The sequence below is a fragment of the Trachypithecus francoisi genome, unplaced genomic scaffold (assembly GCF_009764315.1).
Source record: "Trachypithecus francoisi isolate TF-2019V2 unplaced genomic scaffold, Tfra_2.0 Lachesis_group6, whole genome shotgun sequence".
In the NCBI taxonomy this organism is placed as follows: Eukaryota; Metazoa; Chordata; class Mammalia; order Primates; family Cercopithecidae; genus Trachypithecus; species Trachypithecus francoisi.
In genome coordinates, this window is record NW_022681471.1 from 77,398,288 (window position 1) to 77,418,093 (window position 19,806).

At 38.9% G+C, this 19,806-nt stretch overlaps 1 protein-coding gene across 1 annotated transcript in view; it reads right to left on the minus strand.

The window, feature by feature from the left end:
- The window catches only part of HEPH (hephaestin), a 106,419-nt gene that overhangs the window by 66,047 nt on the left and 20,566 nt on the right, over positions 1-19,806 (minus strand). The window contains 6 exon segments of the mRNA XM_033201254.1: positions 118-329; positions 2,775-2,906; positions 4,344-4,480; positions 5,670-5,838; positions 14,410-14,664; positions 15,841-16,023. Of these exon segments, the coding sequence (XP_033057145.1) occupies positions 118-329; positions 2,775-2,906; positions 4,344-4,480; positions 5,670-5,838; positions 14,410-14,664; positions 15,841-16,023 (1,088 nt within the window).

The following is a 19,806-nucleotide window of genomic DNA, read 5'->3' on the forward strand; positions in this document are numbered from 1 at the left end:
ATTATTTTTCCTCTATTCCATAAACTTTAGAACCCAGTTCCATGCTTAACTCCTATCCAGCAACCCAGCTTCATCCTTCTCCCAGCAGGCTTCATAACCAGATAACCCCGACAATACCTGCTTGCCATCTGCACCCAAGGCACCAGCCCTGCACACAAGCAGCGGGCCCACCAGGCCAGAATTTGTGTCTCTTATGGGATCTGCAGCAGAGAAGTACATCCAGGTGAGACAAGCAGGATCCTGAGCAGTGGGACCGGCATGGGGGGGGACTGTCCAGCGGTACGTTACTTTCTCAAAGGGCTTGGCAACCAAGCCAGGGTGAGATGAGCCTGTAGGGAAAATATGGGACTAATGACTTAGATTGACTAGAATGAGAATCATCAGCTCCAAACAGTGAAATAAAAATTGTGAAGTACAAAGGCATTTTGGAGCAGCAGTAGCAGCAACATGGAATATTGAATATTGAGGAGACCTCTGGTCAAGGAGTCAAGAGATGAGTTTATTTTCTCGTTCTGCCACTATTTGCTATATGAAATGCAGCAATTTAATCTTCCCTATGTTTCAGTTTTCCAAAATCATAGGACCTTGGGACTAAAAGGGACTTTAAGTCTTATTTGGAACATCTCTCACTTGAAAACATACATTAATCTGCTCTTACATCCCTACTTCTGCTTAAAACTCTCCAGTGATGAGGGACTCACTACCTGCCATTATAGCCCATGTCATCTTTGAACAGCTCTGATCATTTAATACTTTTTTATTTTAATATGTATTATGTACATGTGTATGTATATGTTATGTATGTATGTATATATATACACATATATATATAAAACACTAGGCTGTAATTTCTAAAATGGACACAAGACATGGTCAAGCAATGCACAGACTTTTTTTCAAATTTTCACGCCATCAGTAATCAAAGAAGTACAATTGAAAATAGCTAGATAACTTTTTTACAAATTAATTTAGCAAAGATTTTACAAATTGTAATAATGCATGATGGTAAGAAGTGGTTTAGATGGCAACTGCCCTATTCCCTCACCTATAAAGAGTGTAAATGTAAAAGGGAATAACACTTTTGAAAAAAATGTAGACAAAATTTGAAAAAAAAAATGTAGACAAAAGTGTAGACAAAGCTATTTATTTAAAAGGTTCATATCCACAAGTAGAATAATATATGCAATAAATATTGAATGTTCAACAAGAAATAATCAAACAAACATAAATCAAATCAACAGTGAGTTTTGTTGATGTTGTCACATGCCTACAAGACTGCCATTTCGACAATATTGAAAAGATTTAACCATTGCTGATGAGGTTGTAAGAAAAGGAGCCCTCCTCAGGTACTTCTAATGGAACTCTAAACTGATAGGGCTGCAAATCTTTCCAGAGAGCAATTTGGGTGTAGGTACCAAAAATTTTAATGTACGTATCCTCTGATATAGCAATTCCCCATCTTAAAAATATATTCTGAAGAAAGGTTATAAAAATGTTCAAAGAAACATATGGAAGGATATTTGTAGTATAGCTTATAACAAGGGGCTATAATTTAGGATGGTTTTAACCTATCTTTTCTTATTCATTCATTATTTCTTACTCTTCAAATTTTCGAATACACAGAAAACTTTAAAAAACAGTGCAATGATCACCCTATCACCTAGACTCTATTGCTAACATTCTGCCATCTTTATCTAATCTATGTGTATGTACATCTACACACACATACACAGTTTTTGTTGGTTTGCTTTTGTTGAATCATTTGGAAGTAGAATGCAAACATCATGATATTAGCAAGCATCTCCTATGTCACTATAATGCCATTATTCCACCTAAGAAAATTCCCTAATACCATCTAATATCCAATCTATATCAAGAATTTTGCAATCATCTCCAAAATGTCTCCTGAAGCTATTTTTACAAGCAGAATCAATCAAAATTTGCACATTCCATTTGTTATGTCTCTAATCCCCCTATTGATGGTATTGACTTCTTGAAGAGACTAGACCAGTTGCCTTATAGAATGTTCATTCTAGATTTGTCTGCAACTTTGCTCTTTATACTTTCAGTTTTTCTTTTATATTTTAGCTAGAATTAGCATGCATTAATATTCTCAGATAAAGTTAAAAATTAATTACACAATACTCTCACTTCTAAGATTCTCTCCTGATACAGTAATCCAAAATGCAAGCTAAGATATATGCATTCATTCATTGCAACCTGACTTACAATATTCAAAATACTGATAAAACCTACATGTCCAAGCAATAGAGGAAAAATAAATAAATTATGACAAATCCTTGAGATAAAATGTTATATAGTCATCAAAATGTTTGCAGCATTATAATGGCATGGAAAAACAAACACAATACAATGGTAAGTGAGGATAGTAGGATGCAAAACTGTATAAACCATATGATCACATATCTCTATATACAGACTTGTATAAGCACATAAAAATATTTAAAGGTATATCAAAATTTATATAACTGTCTATAAATGATGTTTATTTACTTTGTAATTGTCTGCTTTTCAGAGTTCTATAATACACTTATGTTTAGAATTAGGATATATTTAAATATATTTAAAAGAAATTTTATCTTATTATTGAAGCCTAGCTCTGTTTTACTATTATATTTTTCATTCATTCAACAATACCCACAGAAGGCAACTATTTCTGCCTACTTTGTCCTCCCCATCTCCCATTTATTTGTTTTCTAGAGACATCTGGTACCACCTAGAGCCCACATTTACTAGCAACCCTGTTGACTCACCATCATTGTACACAGTGCCTTCATAATCTTTCTCATAAAAGACCCCATGGGGCTGCATGCTGAATGGCTGGGAGGCACGATTGTAGAAGACCACCTGAATGGTGTCACCCACCTCAGCCCGGATCACTGGCCCTGGAAAATGGGAAGGAGAGACAATGAGAATGACGAAAGGGATAAACAGGGAGGAAGGAAATGGAAGAAGGAGGGAAAGAAAAGGAAAGTGTAATAAGAATAATAATAAGAATAATCCCTTTCAAGTGTATTGCAATTTACAGTTACAGAAAACATCAGAAAACCCATTATCTTATTTTGATTCTCAAACATCATTTTAAGGCAGATAGGGCAGGAATTATTAACTCCAATTTACAGATGAGAACATTTCAGCTGAGAGAGGTGGAATGTACCTACGCAAATTTAAATGGTTGATTAGCCATTCAGTCAGGACCAGAGGCCAGGAATTTCTCTCATCCCACTGTCAGCCCCAATCACATTTTCACTTACTTTATTGTCCCAGATCCCATAGCTACATCTCTTGGTGGACCTATCTAAGATCTGTGCTCGCCTCAATCTGAAACCAATTCTGAGCAAAGAGAATTATTACACCTTCTATTCAGGCACTGGGCTAGGTAATCTAGCCATAACTCCTGGACTCTTCTGAACTTCACTACCCGCCAGATATAATCTAGCTTAGGTCACCTTTGAAGCAGACCAAAAGTACCAAAACTGAGCACCTATTCTGGCTCTAACCCTTGGTCAGAGTTTCTACCTTGGTTTCCTATTCAATTTCCACATCTCATGTTTCACTTCTTCTCAAAGACTGGGCACCCATACTGAAGTCCAGCCAATGATAATTCCTTCACGCTCACCACCATCTCACTTTCCTATGGTGGATGTCTCCTCATTATATCTGCCTATCCAGCTGATGTAAGATCTATTGTCCATGATCAGATCTAGAATCAACTGGCACACACCTATCCCAAGTATGGTCCATTATATTAATTTCCCAAGATTTTTCCATCTGGCCTATTTTATTTTCTGGTTTCATCATGTTACTAACCCACATCTAACTGTAGTTTAGCCCTTCTAGATACCTTCTTCAAGTTCAGACACTAAGCCTATTTTGCATTCCTCCTATTTCAAGTATGTCTGTATGTCATGCCAATCTGCTACTGTCCCCAGATTGCTGAGAACCTATACAGTCTTAATTCCTCATGTAGCCCTTTAGGAATATTTCTAGAGAAGGAATTCTAAAAGTGTTTACTGTACATCAGTGGTATTGGAAGACATTCACTGAAAAGAAGTGGAGATTCATGATAAACAAAAATAAACCTAAGGCTCTTAGAAATCCTGTAGCATAAAAAGCACTATTTAACTGCTTAATTTAGTGGTTTTACAAACACATTCAGACTCATAACCCTTTTTCACAAACAATCATCTCATAAGACTCACTTTGGGAGATATTAGTCTACACCGTGCTCCTAAGTGATGTCCAGGCCTCAGTTTCAAAGTCTTCCTCAATTCAATTCTCTGGCTCTAGTAAATGAATTTCAGAATTAAAAAATTCCTCACCCAGGATTCCAAGATGCCTATCCTCCTCCAACTGCATCTTCTCTTGGAATGTCTCATCTTGAAAGGCTTCATATCGCACTTTCCAGTAAGTGCCCCCAATTCGACTGGAGCTCTTCTGGAAAAACTTATCTGAGATACTGATGTATAAAAAGGAAAATATGATATGATTTCATTTGGTATCAAATAGACTCCCATCTCACCCTTAGTCTCATCAAGTTATGAATCTTTATGTTTAGGAGGGACCTCAGAGCTCATCTAAGTTAACTCCCACCAGTGAAGATATCTTCTTTCGCGACACCACTAGAAAGTTATATACAGCTTCTGCTTGAGCCTTTCCAAAAATAGGAAACTCATATCCAGAGGAGACAATCTCCCTTACTGTTGGTTATTTTAAATTATTGGAATTCTGTTTTATTCTTGGAATATTCTTGCTTATAATTTTCAGGCACTGGGACCAGTTCTGCTCTCCAGAGATTCATAGTCTACATCTGTCCTTAATCATCCTTAGTATTAATAATCCTTTCACTCCAAAATGAAAGCCCACTATGTTAATAAGCCCAGTTCTAAATCCTGGAATCCATGCTGAGACTCAAACACCAACTTTCCTAAGTTTTCTCCAGATTTACTCTATTATTTCCTGCTAGAAGTATAACCATGAAGGACCTTCTCCCTACCCCTCTCTTAGTTGTCTATCAAGCGCCTCCTCTGTGGAAAACCTGTCATCATCAATTGCCCAGTGAGTGGTATGACTTAAGACCCAGCAACTGAGTAGGGCACTAACCTCCTACTCTTTCTTGCCCACATCTGGATCATGAATTAGAGGAGAACTTGGAGAAATTCTTTGAAAAGAATGGGCATGTGATAGCCAAAAAGCAGGTTGCCTCTCTTCCTACATTTCTCAGAGTACTTTTTATACCCCTGCTCAAACGCCTCATTCAGACTATAGAAAGAAATGAAGGAGCAAGGAGGTAAATAATGGGTAAAGTGAAGAAACCTGGAAAAACAGCTATTTCAACTGATACAAGAACTGGTCCTACCTGGGCTTTCCTTTATGAAAATGGCCAGGAATTATAGTAGGACCAACTTCAAACTCTGCTTGGACCCATTGTGGGGATATGGAATAATCCCACAAAAACCTTTGCTACCTGTATCTCCCCAAGAGCAAGCTCTCCAAGGGCCACAAGAACTTGGCTAACAGTTGGTCCATGTAATCCCAGTCAGACAATGATTTGGATCCCCGAGTAAAGTGAGAGATTTCTAGAAGAAAGATAGTAAGTGTTTGGAGCTGGACCCAGAAGTAAAGAGAGGGATCCCACTGCCTCTTACCTGCCTGGCTCTCTCAAATTCTTCCCAGTACTCCCATCATGCCCCATCGGGCCATAGTTCCATTGAATCTCATGGGCCTCAATGAAGTACTGTCGAACTTTGCCTGTGAGCAGGTCCACAGGAGGGGCCATGGAGCAAGACTTGACCTTGTAGAGTGCCTGCATGCCATCTGAAGGAAGAACATTATGGGTGACCCCATTCTATCCAATAGGATTTTAACCCAGAGGACTCACCTTCCTCCTTCTCTTAGTGTTTCCTCCTCCCACCCTCCACTAATCTCTACTCCTGCTCCAAAAAGCGCCACTTTCTCTCACTCTTAAAGTGCCTGACTGAGAGAGAGAGTCCAGGTTAGAATTCAAGTACCTCCACTTGCTTATACTATCACTGATGCATTTACTAGATCCTCATTCCTGCCTCTGAATAAAGACTCACATTGTAGCAACATCACAGAGATGGAAGTAAGGAAACGAGTTCAAGCCCAAGCTTTAAGCACTATCTATAGGACCTTAGGCAAGTCACTTCCTCAATCTGAGCTTCCCTCTTTTGCCAAAGGAGAGAATAGGAATTCTACCTCATGTGGCCGGTAGGAGCATCAAATTTAAAATAGGGGTTAATTATTTATAAATGGGAAGCTCCCAAAATAATAGAACATCTTCTATCAGTGGAGATAAAGCTTCAGACTTGGGACTGTAAGAAAATGTAGATTCTAAGTAGTGTTTTCAAATGTGGAATATACTACATTGGGTCATAATGGCAATGGATAGTACTATCTTATATTGGCTTAGCAACTTATAGAGGTCACTTAGTATATTATTTTATTAGAGTCCCACAACATCCCAGGGAGATTTGAAATCTGTAAATTAGAAACCTGAGGTATGATGAAGGGAGTGGAAAAAATATTCTTTTTTCTTCAACATGTATTATGTTAGGTAGGTTCTGTGTCAGGTGTTTTACATATTTTTTAAAATTTCAGTCCCAGGGAGTACATATGTTACCCCTATCAATCTTTACAACCATTGTATGAAATATACTTTTAATGTCCCCTTTTGCAGATGAAGAAAACTAAATGTCAGAGAGGTTAAATAACTTGCCAAGGTTGCACAGCTAGTGAGAGGTGGAGTTGAGACTTAAATTGCCACCTTTCACCTACAGATCTTAAGTGTTCATTTTATTTTCTTATATCTACTATCTTGGTTACATCATCCCCCTATTCTCTAAGACTCAAAATTACATTTTTACTCTAAAACGTCATTACAATTTTATACATCACTACTGCTATTAAGAGGCTCAGAGAAGTGACATGATTTATCAAAGGTGGCTAAACAAGTGATAGAACCAGATTTGAATCCAGGCATGTCTGTCTCTAAGGTCCATGCTTATTCCACTATCATGCTGCATCTCTAACCCCAATTCATATTTATAGTCTCTTACCTAGGAAGCTTTGGGGCTAAGACATACCCTGGATAATGGAGCACATGTAACTGGCCCCTATTGTGTCAAATCTAACACTTAATATTTATTATCCTATTAGTCTATGAATCCTAACCTACTCAAATCCACTTCAAGAACTCGCATGTCATTTTGTGACACCCATTCTAAGTTACCATGAATCAAATAATTCTAGAAAATGAAAGCTGAAGAGGATATAAAGATTATTTAGACAAACTTTCCCATTTTACGGATGTAGCAAATGTGACCTAGATATGAAAGGCACCTGTCTAAAGTCATATAAAGTTTTTCGGGGGGGCGGAGCTAGATGGCCGAATAGGAACAGCTCCAGTCTCCAACTCCAGCGTGAGCGACACAGAAGACGGGTGATTTCTGCATTTTCAACTGAGGTACTGGGGTCATCTCACTAGGGAGTGTCAGACAATCGGTGCTGGTCAGCTGCTGCAGCCCGACCAGCGAGAGCAGAAGCAGGGCGAGGCATCGCCTCACGTGGGAAGCGCGAGGGGGAAGGGAATCCCTTTTCCTAGCCAGGGGAACTGAGACACACAACACCTGGAAAATCGGGTAACTCCCACTCAAATACTGCACTTTAAGCAAACGGGCACACCAGGAGAATATATCCCACACCTGGTCGGGAGGGTCCCACGCCCACGGAGCCGCCCTCATTGCTAACACAGCAGTCTGCGATCTAACGGAAACCGCAGCAGCGAGGATGGGGGAGGGGCGCCCGCCATTGCTGAGGCTTAAGTAGGTAAACAAAGCCGCTGGAAAGCTCGAACTGGGTGGAGCTCACAGCAGCTCAAGGAAACGTGCCTGTCTCTGTAGACTCCACCTCTGGGGACAGGGCACAGTTAACAACAACAACAACAAAACCAGCAGAACCTCTGAAGATGCAAATGACTCTGTCTGACAGCTTTGAAGAGAGCAGTGGATCTCCCAACACGGAGGTTGAGATCTGAGAAGGGACAGACTGCCTGCTCAAGCGGGTCCCTGACCCCTGAGTAGTCTAACTGGGAGACATCCCCCACCAGGGGCAGTCTGACACCACACACCTCACAGGGTGGAGTACACCCCTGAGAGGAAGCTTCCAAAGTAAGAATCAGACAGGTACACTCGCTGTTCAGCAATATTCTATCTTCCGCAACCTCTGCTGCTGATACCCAGGCAAACAGGGTCTGGAGTGGACCTCAAGCAATCTCCAACAGACCTACAGCTAAGGGTCGTGACTGTCAGAAGGAAAACTATCAAACAGGAAGGACACCTATACCAAAACCCCATCAGTACGTCACCATCATCAAAGACCAGAGACAGATAAAACCACAAAGATGGGGAAAAAGCAGGGCAGAAAAGATGGAAATTCAAAAAATAAGAGCAAATCTCTCCGTGCAAAGGAGCGCACCCCATCGTCAGCAACGGATCAAAGCTGGTCAGAGAATGACTTTGACGAGATGAGAGAAGAAGGTTTCAGTCCATCAAACTTCTCAGAGCTAAAGGAGGAATTACGCACCCAGCGCAAAGAAACTAAAAATCTTGAAAAAAGAGTGGAAGAATTCACAGCTAGACTAATTAATGCAGAGAAGGTCATAAACGAAATGACAGAGATGAAAACCATGACACGAGAAATACATGACAAATCCACAAGCTTCAGTAACCAACTCTATCAACTGGAAGAAAGAGTATCAGCGATTGAGGACCAAATGAATGAAATGAAGCGAGAAGAGAAACCAAAAGAAAAAAGAAGAAAAAGAAATGAACAAAGCCTGCAGGAAGTATGGGATTATGTAAAAAAACCAAATCTACGTCTGATTGGGGTGCCTGAAAGTGAGGGGGAAAATGGAACCAAGTTGGAAAACACTTTTCAGGATGTCATCCAAGAGAACTTCCCCAACCTAGTAGGGCAGGCCAACATTCAAATTCAGGAAATACAGAGAACGCCACAAAGATACTCCTCGAGAAGAGCAACTCTAAGACACATCATTGCCAGATTCACCAAAGTTGAAATGAAGGAAAAAATCTTAAGGGCAGCCAGAGAGAAAGGTCGGGTTACCCACAAAAGGAAGCCCATCAGATTAACAGCAGATCTCTCGGCAGAAACTCTACCACCCAGAAGAGAGTGGGGGCCAGTATTCAACATTCTTAAAGAAAAGAATTTTCAACTCAGAATTTCATATCCAGCCAAACTAACTTTCATAAGTGAAGGAGAAAAAAAATCCTTTACAGATAAGCAAACGCTTAGAGATTTTGTCACCACCAGGCCTGCCTTACAAGAGACACTGAAGGAAGCCTAAACATGGAAAGGAACAACCGGTACCAGCCATTGCAAAAACATGCCAAAATGTAAAGACCATCGAGGCTAGGAAGAAACTGCATCAACTAACGAGCAAAATAACCAGTTAATATCTTAATGGCAGGATCAAGTTCACACATAACAATATTAACCTTAAACGTAAATGGACTAAATGCTCCAATTAAAAGACACAGACTGGCAAACTAATATAAAGAATCAAGACCCATCAGTCTGCTGTATTCAGGAGACACATCTCACATGCACAGACATACATAGGCTCAAAATAAAGGATGGAGGAAGATCTACCAAGCAAATGGAGAACAAAAAAAAGCAGGGTTGCAAGCCTAGTCTCAGATAAAACAGACTTTAAACCATCAAAGATCAAAAGAGACAAAGAACGCCATTACATAATGGTAAAGGGATCAATTCAACAGGAAGAGCTAACTCTCCTAAATATATATGCACCCAATACAGGAGCACCCAGATTCATAAAGCAAGTCTTTAGAGACTTACAAAGAGACTTAGACTCCCATACAATAATAATGGGAGATTACAACACTCCACTGTCATATTAGACAGATCAACGAGACAGAAAGTTAACAAGGATATCCAGGAATTGAACTCATCTCTGCACCTAGCGGACCTAATAGACATCTATAGAACTCTCCACCCCAAATCAACAGAATATACATTCTTCTCAGCACCACATCGCACTTATTCCAAAATTGACCACATAATTGGAAGTAAAGCACTCCTCAGCAAATGTACAAGAACAGAAATTATAACAAACTGTCCCTCAGACCACAGTGCAATCAAACTAGAACTCAGGACTAAGAAACTCAATCAAAACCGCTCAACTACATGGAAACTGAACAACCTGCTCCTGAATGACTACTGGGGACATAACGAAATGAAAGCAGAAATAAAGATGTTCTTTGAAACCAATGAGAACAAAGATACAACATACCAGAATCACTGGGACACATTTAAAGCAATGTGTAGAGGGAAATTTATAGCACTAAATGCCCACAAAAGAAAGCAGGAAAGATCTAAAATTGACACTCTAACATCACAATTAAAAGAACTAGAGAGACAAGAGCAAACACATTCAAAAGCTAGCAGAAGGCAAGAAATAACTAAGATCAGAGCAGAACTGAAGGAGATAGAGACACAAAAAACCCTCCAAAAATCAATGAATCCAGGAGTTGGTTTCTTGAAAAGATCAACAAAATTGACAGACCGCTAACAAGACTAATAAAAAGAAAAGAGAGAGAATCAAATAGACGCAATAAAAAATGATAAAGGGGATATCACCACCGACCCCACAGAAATACAAACTACCATCAGAGAATACTATAAACACCTCTACGCAAATCAACTAGAAAATCTAGAAGAAATGGATAATTTCCTGGACACTTACACTCTCCCAAAACTAAACCAGGAAGAAGTTGAATCCCTGAATAGACCAATAGCAGGCTCTGAAATTGAGGCAATAATTAATAGCCTACCCACCAAAAAAAGTCCAGGACCAGATGGATTCACAGCTGAATTCTACCAGAGGTACAAGGAGGAGCTGGTACCATTCCTTCTGAAACTATTCCAATCAATAGAAAAAGAGGGAATCCTCCCTAACTCTTTTTATGAGTACAACATCATCCTGATGCCAAAGCCTGGCAGAGACACAACAAAAAAAGAGAATTTTAGACCAATATCCCTGATGAACATTGACGCAAAAATCCTCAATAAAATACTGGCAAACCGGATTCAGCAGCACATCAAAAAGCTTATCCACCATGATCAAGTGGGCTTCATCCCTGGGATGCAAGCTGGTTCAACATTCGCAAATCAATAAACGTAATCCAGCATATAAACAGAACCAAAGACAAGAACCACATGATTATCTCAATAGATGCAGAAAAGGCTTTTGACAAAATTCAACAGCCCTTTATGCTAAAAATGCTCAATAAATTCGGTATTGATGGAACGTACCTCAAAATAATAAGAGCTATTATGACAAACCCACAGCTAATATCATACTGAATGGGCAAAAACTGGAAAAATTCCCTTTGAAAACTGGCACAAGACAGGGATGCCCTCTCTCACCACTCCTATTCACATAGTGTTGGAAGTTCTGCCTAGGGCAATCAAGCAAGAGAAAGAAATCAAGGGTATTCAGTTAGGAAAAGAAGAAGTCAAAGTGTCCCTGCTTGCAGATGACATGATTGTATATTTAGAAAACCCCATTGTCTCAGCCCAAAATCTCCTTAAGCTGATAAGAAACTTCATCAAAGTCTCAGGATACAAAATTAATGTGCAAAAATCACAAGCATTCTTATACACCAGTAATAGACAGAGAGCCAAATCATGAATGAACTTCCATTCACAATTGCTTCAAAGAGAATAAAATACCTAGGAATCCAACTTACAAGAGATGTAAAGGACCTCTTCAAGGAGAACTACAAACCACTGCTCAGTGAAATAAAAGAGGACACAAACAAATGGAAGAACATACCATGCTCATGGATAGGAAGAATCAATATCGTGAAAATGGCCATACTGCCCAAGGTTATTTATAGATTCAATGCCATCCCCATCAAGCTACCAATGAGTTTCTTCACAGAATTGGAAAAAACAGCTTTAAAGTTCATATGGAACCAAAAAAGAGCCCGCATTTCTTGACAATCCTAAGTGAAAAGGACAAAGCTGGAGGCATCACGCTACCTGACTTCAAACTATACTACAAGGCTACAGTAACCAAAACAGCATGGTACTGGTACCAAAACAGAGATATAGACCAATGGAACAGAACAGAGTCCTCGGAAATAATACCACACATCTACAACCACCTGCTCTTTGACAAACCTGAGAGAAACAAGAAATGGGGAAAGGATTCCCTATTCAATAAATGGTGCTGGGAAAATTGGCTAGCCATAAGTAGAAAGCTGAAACTGGATCCTGTCCTTACTCCTTATACGAAAATTAATTCAAGATGGATTAGAGACTTAAATGTTACACCTAATACAATAAAAACCCTAGAAGAAAATCTAGGTAGTGCCATTCAGGAAATAGGCATGGGCAAGGACTTCATGTCTAAAACACCAAAAGCAATGGCAGCAAAAGCCAAAATTGACAAATGAGATCTCATTAAACTAAAGAGCTTCTGCACAGCAAAACAAACTACCATCAGAGTGAACAGGCAGCCTACAGAATGGGAGAAAATTTTTGCAATCTACTCATCTGACAAAGGGCTAATATTCAGAATCTACAAAGAACTCAAACAAATATACAAGAAAAAAACAAACAACCCCATCAAAAAGTGGACAAAGGATATGAACAGACATTTCTCAAAAGAAGACATTCATACAGCCAACAGACACATGAAAAAATGCTCATCATCACTTGCCATCAGAGAAATGGAAATCAAAACCACAGTGAGATACCATCTCACACCAGTTAGAACGGCAATCATTAAAAAGTCAGGAAACAACAGATGTTGGAGAGGATGTGGAGAAATAGGAACACTTTTACACTGTTGGTGGGATTGTAAACTAGTTCAACCATTCTGGAAAACAGTATGGCAATTCCTCAAGGATCTAGAACTAGATGTACCATATGACCCAGCCATCCCACTACTGGGTATATACCCAAAGGATTATAAATTTTTCTACTACAAAGACACATGCACACGTGTGTTTATTGTGGCACTATTCACAATAGCAAAGACTTGGAATCAACCCGAATGTCCATCTGTGACAGACTGGATTAAGAAAATCTGGCACATATACACCATGGAATACTATGCAGCCATAAAAAAGGATGAGTTTGTGTCCTTTGTAGGGACATGGATGCAGCTGGAAACCATCATTCTTAGCAAACTCTCACAAGAACTGAAAACCAAACACCGCATGTTCTCACTCATAGGTGGGAATTGAACAATGAGATCACTTGGACTCGGGAAGGGGAACATCACACACTGGGGCCTATCATGGGGAGGGGGAAAGGGGGAGAGATTGCATTGGGAGTTATACATGATATAAATAATGAATTGATGGGTGCTGACGAGTTGATGGGTGCAGCACACCAACATGGCACAAGTATACATATGTAACAAACCTGCACGTTATGCACATGTACCCTAGAACTTAAAGTATAATAAAAAAATAAAATAATAAAATAAAAATAAAAATAAAAATAAAAAACTTAATTTACTTAAATGGAAAAAAAAAAGAAAGTGCAAAGATTATTCCATGTTAATTTGGATTTTACCTTTAAAATCAGATATTATGGTGATGTATGTTATTTCAGCCAATGAAAAATATGAAAAACTCCCCAGATAATTTTGTGTATCTATAATCACACCCAGTGAGAAGAATATATTATCAAAAAAAAAAGTTTTTCACAAACCTAAGACTACAATTCAAACCTAATCACTTATCTGCTATTCTTTCCATTGCCTCATATGCTCTTACTCCCCTCTGATGCATCTGATGCTCCTCAATACATTGCTCTGCAATGACATTACTTTCATGTTTCTTCCTTTGAAAATGAAACCTTCCACTCCTATTGCTATTGAGTTCCAACCAGAGTGTAAGTATGTACCCACAATACACCATGATCTCCTACAGAAATGTTACTCTCTTTTAACTAATCTCTCCGTCACTCCCTGTTCAATATGTTGAAAATGTCTCCAGGTATTAATTGTTTAGAATTCTAAGCAAATAACAAAAAGCTAATTAAAAGTCTACCTATTCATCCCCAACCTATCTTATGTTCAAGGTGGGGAAGATTAAACACAGAGAGATGTGCCCAAAGTTATCCAGCAAGTTTCCCAGCAGATTCAGGAAAAAACCTGGGTCCCCTGACTTCTAATCTAGTGTGCTATCCTTTATCCCAAGATGCCTCAACTGGAAGACTTATCTATGGCTTCAGGCCAGAAGCCCAGCCTCCTTTGACATTACCGTACCTCTGTCTTACAATCCAAGGGTCAGAAATCTTGGATCTCACCTCGAAAGTGACTGTTCACTTGACAGCTAACTAACCAGGTACCAGGTTCCCAGGGCACCATCTCGGCAGTCACAAAGGTGGCTGGAAAGATCTGAGCCACATCAGTGTGGTGTCCACGGGTAGTCAGCATCTGTCCATGGAAAAATGCTGTGTGGACATCAACTTCATTGCCCATGCCAAACAAGTGCCAGGCCACACGTCTCTGTGCACACATGTTCAGCTCTGGTAAATTCCCAAAAACAAAGCCATTGATTGCTGCAAAAGAAAACCGAAGGAAAATATCAAGATTAGGAAAGGACACCCGAATGGAAGAAGCCTTACCATTTGACAATAATAGATAACATTTAAATGAGGTTATAAAGAGCACACTGTGTTGACCATATCTTCTTTAAATCTCAAAACATCCCTTAGAAATAGGCAGATATCATTAGTCTCATTAAAAAAAAAAGAGAGAGAGAGAGAAAAACAAGGCTTAGAGAGGTGGAAGTTACTTCTTTCCCAATGCCACAGAGCTAATAAATTCTTAAAGCCAATATTCCAAACTGGAAATGTGAGGAAGCTCTCTAAGGAATTTAGCTATTTTGCAGGCTATTCCTTCAGGGTGGTTTCATTCTAAAAATTTCAACAGGACAATTGTCAAATTGGCTAATTGGCTGACTAATTAACATGGCTATTATACTCAATTGGTATAAAATTCAAGAGAAAGTTGAGCTGTCCAAACCATCCTTTACATCTTCCTTCTGAATTTCCGCCTCCTTTTGGGGCTGTACGGTTTTTAGCCCACCCCTGTCACCAGTGGCCAGTAAATGACTTCCTTAATGAAATAAAAACAAAATCGACTTGTTTATATTCTTAAAATCAGTTCACTATTTATGCCTCAGATCTTCTGTGACTTTAGTTTCTTTTTAATTTAATTAATATGGCCAATGCCCTTATAGGCATAAGCACAGAGTAGGATGGGAGATATAAACAAGGTAGCTTAAAAGCAACCATTTTTCTCCTCAAAGTGGATAATTTTGCTAACTTCTTCCTTTTTAAAACAAATCAATATTAATTAATTGTATCAGTGGGAAACCCACAGCAAAGTAATTGAGTATATATCATATAACTTTAGGCTGTTTGCTATTCCACAGGCCATCATCAGCCTATGTGGTATTCCACATTATGAGGCAGAATAGCCTAATGGCAAGAGCACAATCTATGCAGTCAGAGAGATCAGGGTTGGAATTTTAGCTGTGCCATTTATCTGCTGCATAATCTTAGGAGCCTTGGTGTCCTCACATGTAAAACAGGGAAGAGCCATCTACTACTCCCTGTCCTTGTGATGACTAAAAAGGACTATGTATGTGAAAGCATCCACCAAATACTAGCCCAGTGTATACCCTCCAACAATGTTCCCTGTCACAATGTGGCCACCTTTTCCCAACTCACCATGCATCTTATTGCTTTCCTGAAATGTCTCATCTTCTTTGTCCACTGAAGCAGGGTCTGAGCAGTAAGTGGCAATGTTCTCATCGAGATGCCAACTGAGGTTCTCATCCACCACACTGAAGAGCAGGAAGAAATCATGATCTACATCCTGCCGTTGAGGAGGGGAGTTCCCATCCAGGGCTCCTAGAGCAAGTAAGAAAGTTTCCCTTGAGAAAATCCTTTCCTTAGCAATAGTAAGCTGAAAAGGGTACTCATAAGAAAGGAATGGAAAGAGAGGGGCCTTAAGAATCTGTAAGCAACAGAAAAGCAGATATAACCCTCTTGGGTTAATTTCATTTCTGAACTCCCCATTTAAAACCACCAATTCAATTGAGCCTAGGACTTGATGTTAAGACACATGGGATCTACAATAATTCCCTCCCACCATCCCTGCCTATGTCTTCAACCCAGGGCCTGAACCTGACCACATTCCTGCCACCCTCTGGTCTTCAAGTCTGACTTTTCCTGGAGAATGTCCTATTACCAGCAAAATCCTCCCAAACCCTGATGACCACACTTTCAATCTTATCCATATCTAAACTCTTACCACATATCTGATTTCAATGTGACTTGACTCCTATAATGACTAATTTGAGATTTAAAAGTGAAGCAACAAAAAATAAGAAGGAGAAAAGTTTGGTGTTTTGTTGTTTTTAATAACAATAATTTTTTAAAAGGTTCCTAGGATCATCATGGTGGACAAGAGTCAGGACTAGACTGCAGCTCAGACTTGGATGGACAGAGCAGCATGTGGAGGCTTGCATCATGAATTTTAGCTCCAACACCTTGCATGAACACACCAGGAATCCCAAGAGGACCCACAGACCCTCTGAAGGAAATGGACTGCTCCTGCAGGACTCGGGAGACACCCCAAATACTGAGCTGATATTCACAGCAGAGAGACCCATACACAGTTCGCATCACAGGATTCTGTGCAGACAACCTCCAGTATCAGTCCAGAGTCAGGTAGACTTGCTGGGTGGCTAGACCCAAAAGAGAGATAACAATCACTGGAGCTCAGCTCACAGGAAGCCGCATCCATAAAAAAGAAGGGAGAGATCAAGGGGACACCCTTTGAGACAAAAGAATCTGAAGAACAGCCTTGAGCCCTAGACCTTCCCTCTGACAGAGCCCACCCAAATGAGAAGGAACCAGAAACCCAACTCAGGTAATACGACAAAACAAGGTTCTTTAACACCCCCAAAAAATCACGCTAGCTCACCAACAATGGATTCAAACCAAGATAAAAAAAAAAAAAAAAAAAAAAAAAAAAATCCCTGATTTACCTGAAAAAGAATTCAAGAGGTTAGCTATTAAGCTAATCAGGAAGGCACCAGAGAAAGGTGAAGCCTAATGAAAGGAAATAAAGATAAAACAGCAACAACTACAAAAATAAGAAGTGAAGGGAGAAATATTCAAGGAAATAGATAGCATAAGAAAAAACAATCAAAACTTCAGGAAACATTGGACACACTTATAGAAATGCAAAATCCTCTGGAAAGTCTCAGCAATAGAACTGAACAAGTAGAAGAAAAAAATTCGAAGGCTGATGACAAGGTCTTCAAATTAACCCAATCCAACAAAGACAAAGAAAAAAGAATAAGAAAACATGAACAAAGCCTCCAAGAAGTCTGGGATTATGTTAAATGACCAAACTTAAGAATAATTGGTATTCCCGAGGAAGAGGGGAATTCTTTTTTTTTTTTTTAATTATACTTTAAGTTCTAGGGTACATGTGCATAACATGCAGGTTTGTTACATATGTATACTTGTGCCATGTTGGTGTGCTGCACCCATCAACTCGTCAGCACCCATCAATTCATCATTTATATCAGGTATAACTCCCAATGCAATCCCTTCCCCCTCCCCCCTCCCCATGATAGGCCCCGGTGTGTGATGTTCCAGAATTCTAACAGTTTGGAAAACATATTTGGAGGAGTAATAGGGGAAAACTTCCCTGGTCTTCCTAGAGACCTAGACATCCAAATACAAGAAGCACAAAGAACACCTGGGAAATTCATCACAAAAACATTATCACCTAGGCACATGGTCATCAGGCTATATAAAGTTAAGACAAAGAAGGAAAGAATCTTAAGAGCTGTGATACAAAAACATTAGGTCACCTATAAAGGAAAACCTATCAGATAAACAGCATATTTCTCAGCAGAAACCCTACAGGCTAGAAGGGATTGTGGCTCTATCTTCAGCTTCCTCAAACAAAACAATTACCAGCCAAGAATTTTGTGTCAAGGAAAACTAAGCATCATATATGAAGGAAAGATACAGTCTTTCTCAGACAAACATATGCTGAGAGAATTTGCCACTACCAAGCCACCACTACAAGAACTGCTAAAATGAGTTCTAAATATTTAAACAAATCCAGAAAATACATAAAAATGGAACCTCTTGAAAGCATAAATCAATCACACAGGACCTATGAAACAAAAATAAAATTTAAAAAGCAAAAACAAAACAAAACAAAAAAAAACCCAAGGTACACAGGCAACAAATAGCATGATGAATGCAATGGTACCTCATATCTCAATACTAACACTGAATGTAAATGGCCTAAATGCCCCACTTTAAAAATACAAAAATGCAAAATGGATAAGAAGTCACCAACCATCTCCTGCTTCAGGAGACTCACCTAACACATAAGGACTCACATAAACTTAAAGTCAAGGGTGGAAAAAGGTATTTCATGCAAAAGGAAACCAAAAGCGAGTAGGAGAAGCTATTCTCATATCAGACAAAACAAACATGAAAGCAACAACAGTTAAAAGGGACAAAGAGGGACATTATATATGGTAAAAGACCTTGTCCAACAGGAAAATATTACAATCCTAAATATATATGCACCTAACACTGGAGCTCCCAAATTTATAAAACAGTTACTAATAGACTTAAGAAATGCCATACACAGCAACACAATAATAGTGGGAGACTTTAATACTCCACTGGCAGCACTAGACAGGTCACCAAGGCAGAAAGTCAACAAAGAAACAACGGACTTAAACTATACCTTGGAACAAATAGGCTTAACAGATATATACAGAATATTTCATCCAACAAACGCAGATTACACACTCTATTCAACCGCACATGGAACTTTCTCCAAGATATATAATATAATAGGCAATAAAACAAGCCTCAATAAATTTAAGAAAATTGAAATTATATCAAGCACTCTCTCGGATCACAGCAGAATAAAACTGGAAATCAACTCTGAAAGGAACCTTCAAAACCATGGAAATAAATGGAAATTAATCTGTTCTCGAATAAGTATTGGGCAAAAAATGAAATCAAGATGGAAATTTAAAAACTCTTCGATCTGACTGACAATAATAACACAACGTATAAAAGCTTCTGTGATACAGCAAGAGTGATGCTAAGAGGGAAGTTCATAGCTCTAAACGCCTACATCAAAAAGATTGAAAGAGTGCAAACTGACGTTCTAAGGTCACACCTCAAGGAACTAGAGAAACAAGAACAAACCAAACCCAAACACTAGAGATGAAAGGAAATAACCAAGATCAGAGAAGAACTAAAAGAAATTGAAACAAAAAAAAATACAAAAGATAAATGAAACAAAAAGCTGATTCTTTGAAAAAAAATAAATAAAATTGATATACCACTAGCAAGATTAACCAAGAAAAGAAGAGAGAAAATCCAAATGACCTCATTAAGAAATCAAAGGGGAGATATTACAACTGACACCACAGAAATACAAAAGATTCAAGGTTACTATGAACACCTTTATGCACATAAACTAGAAATTCAAAAGAGATGGATAAATTCCTGTAAAAATACAATCCTTCTAGATTAAACCACCAAGAATTAGATACCCTGAATACACCAGTAACAAGCAGCAACATTAAAATGGCAGTTAAAAAATTACCAACCAAAAGACTAGATGGATTCACAGTG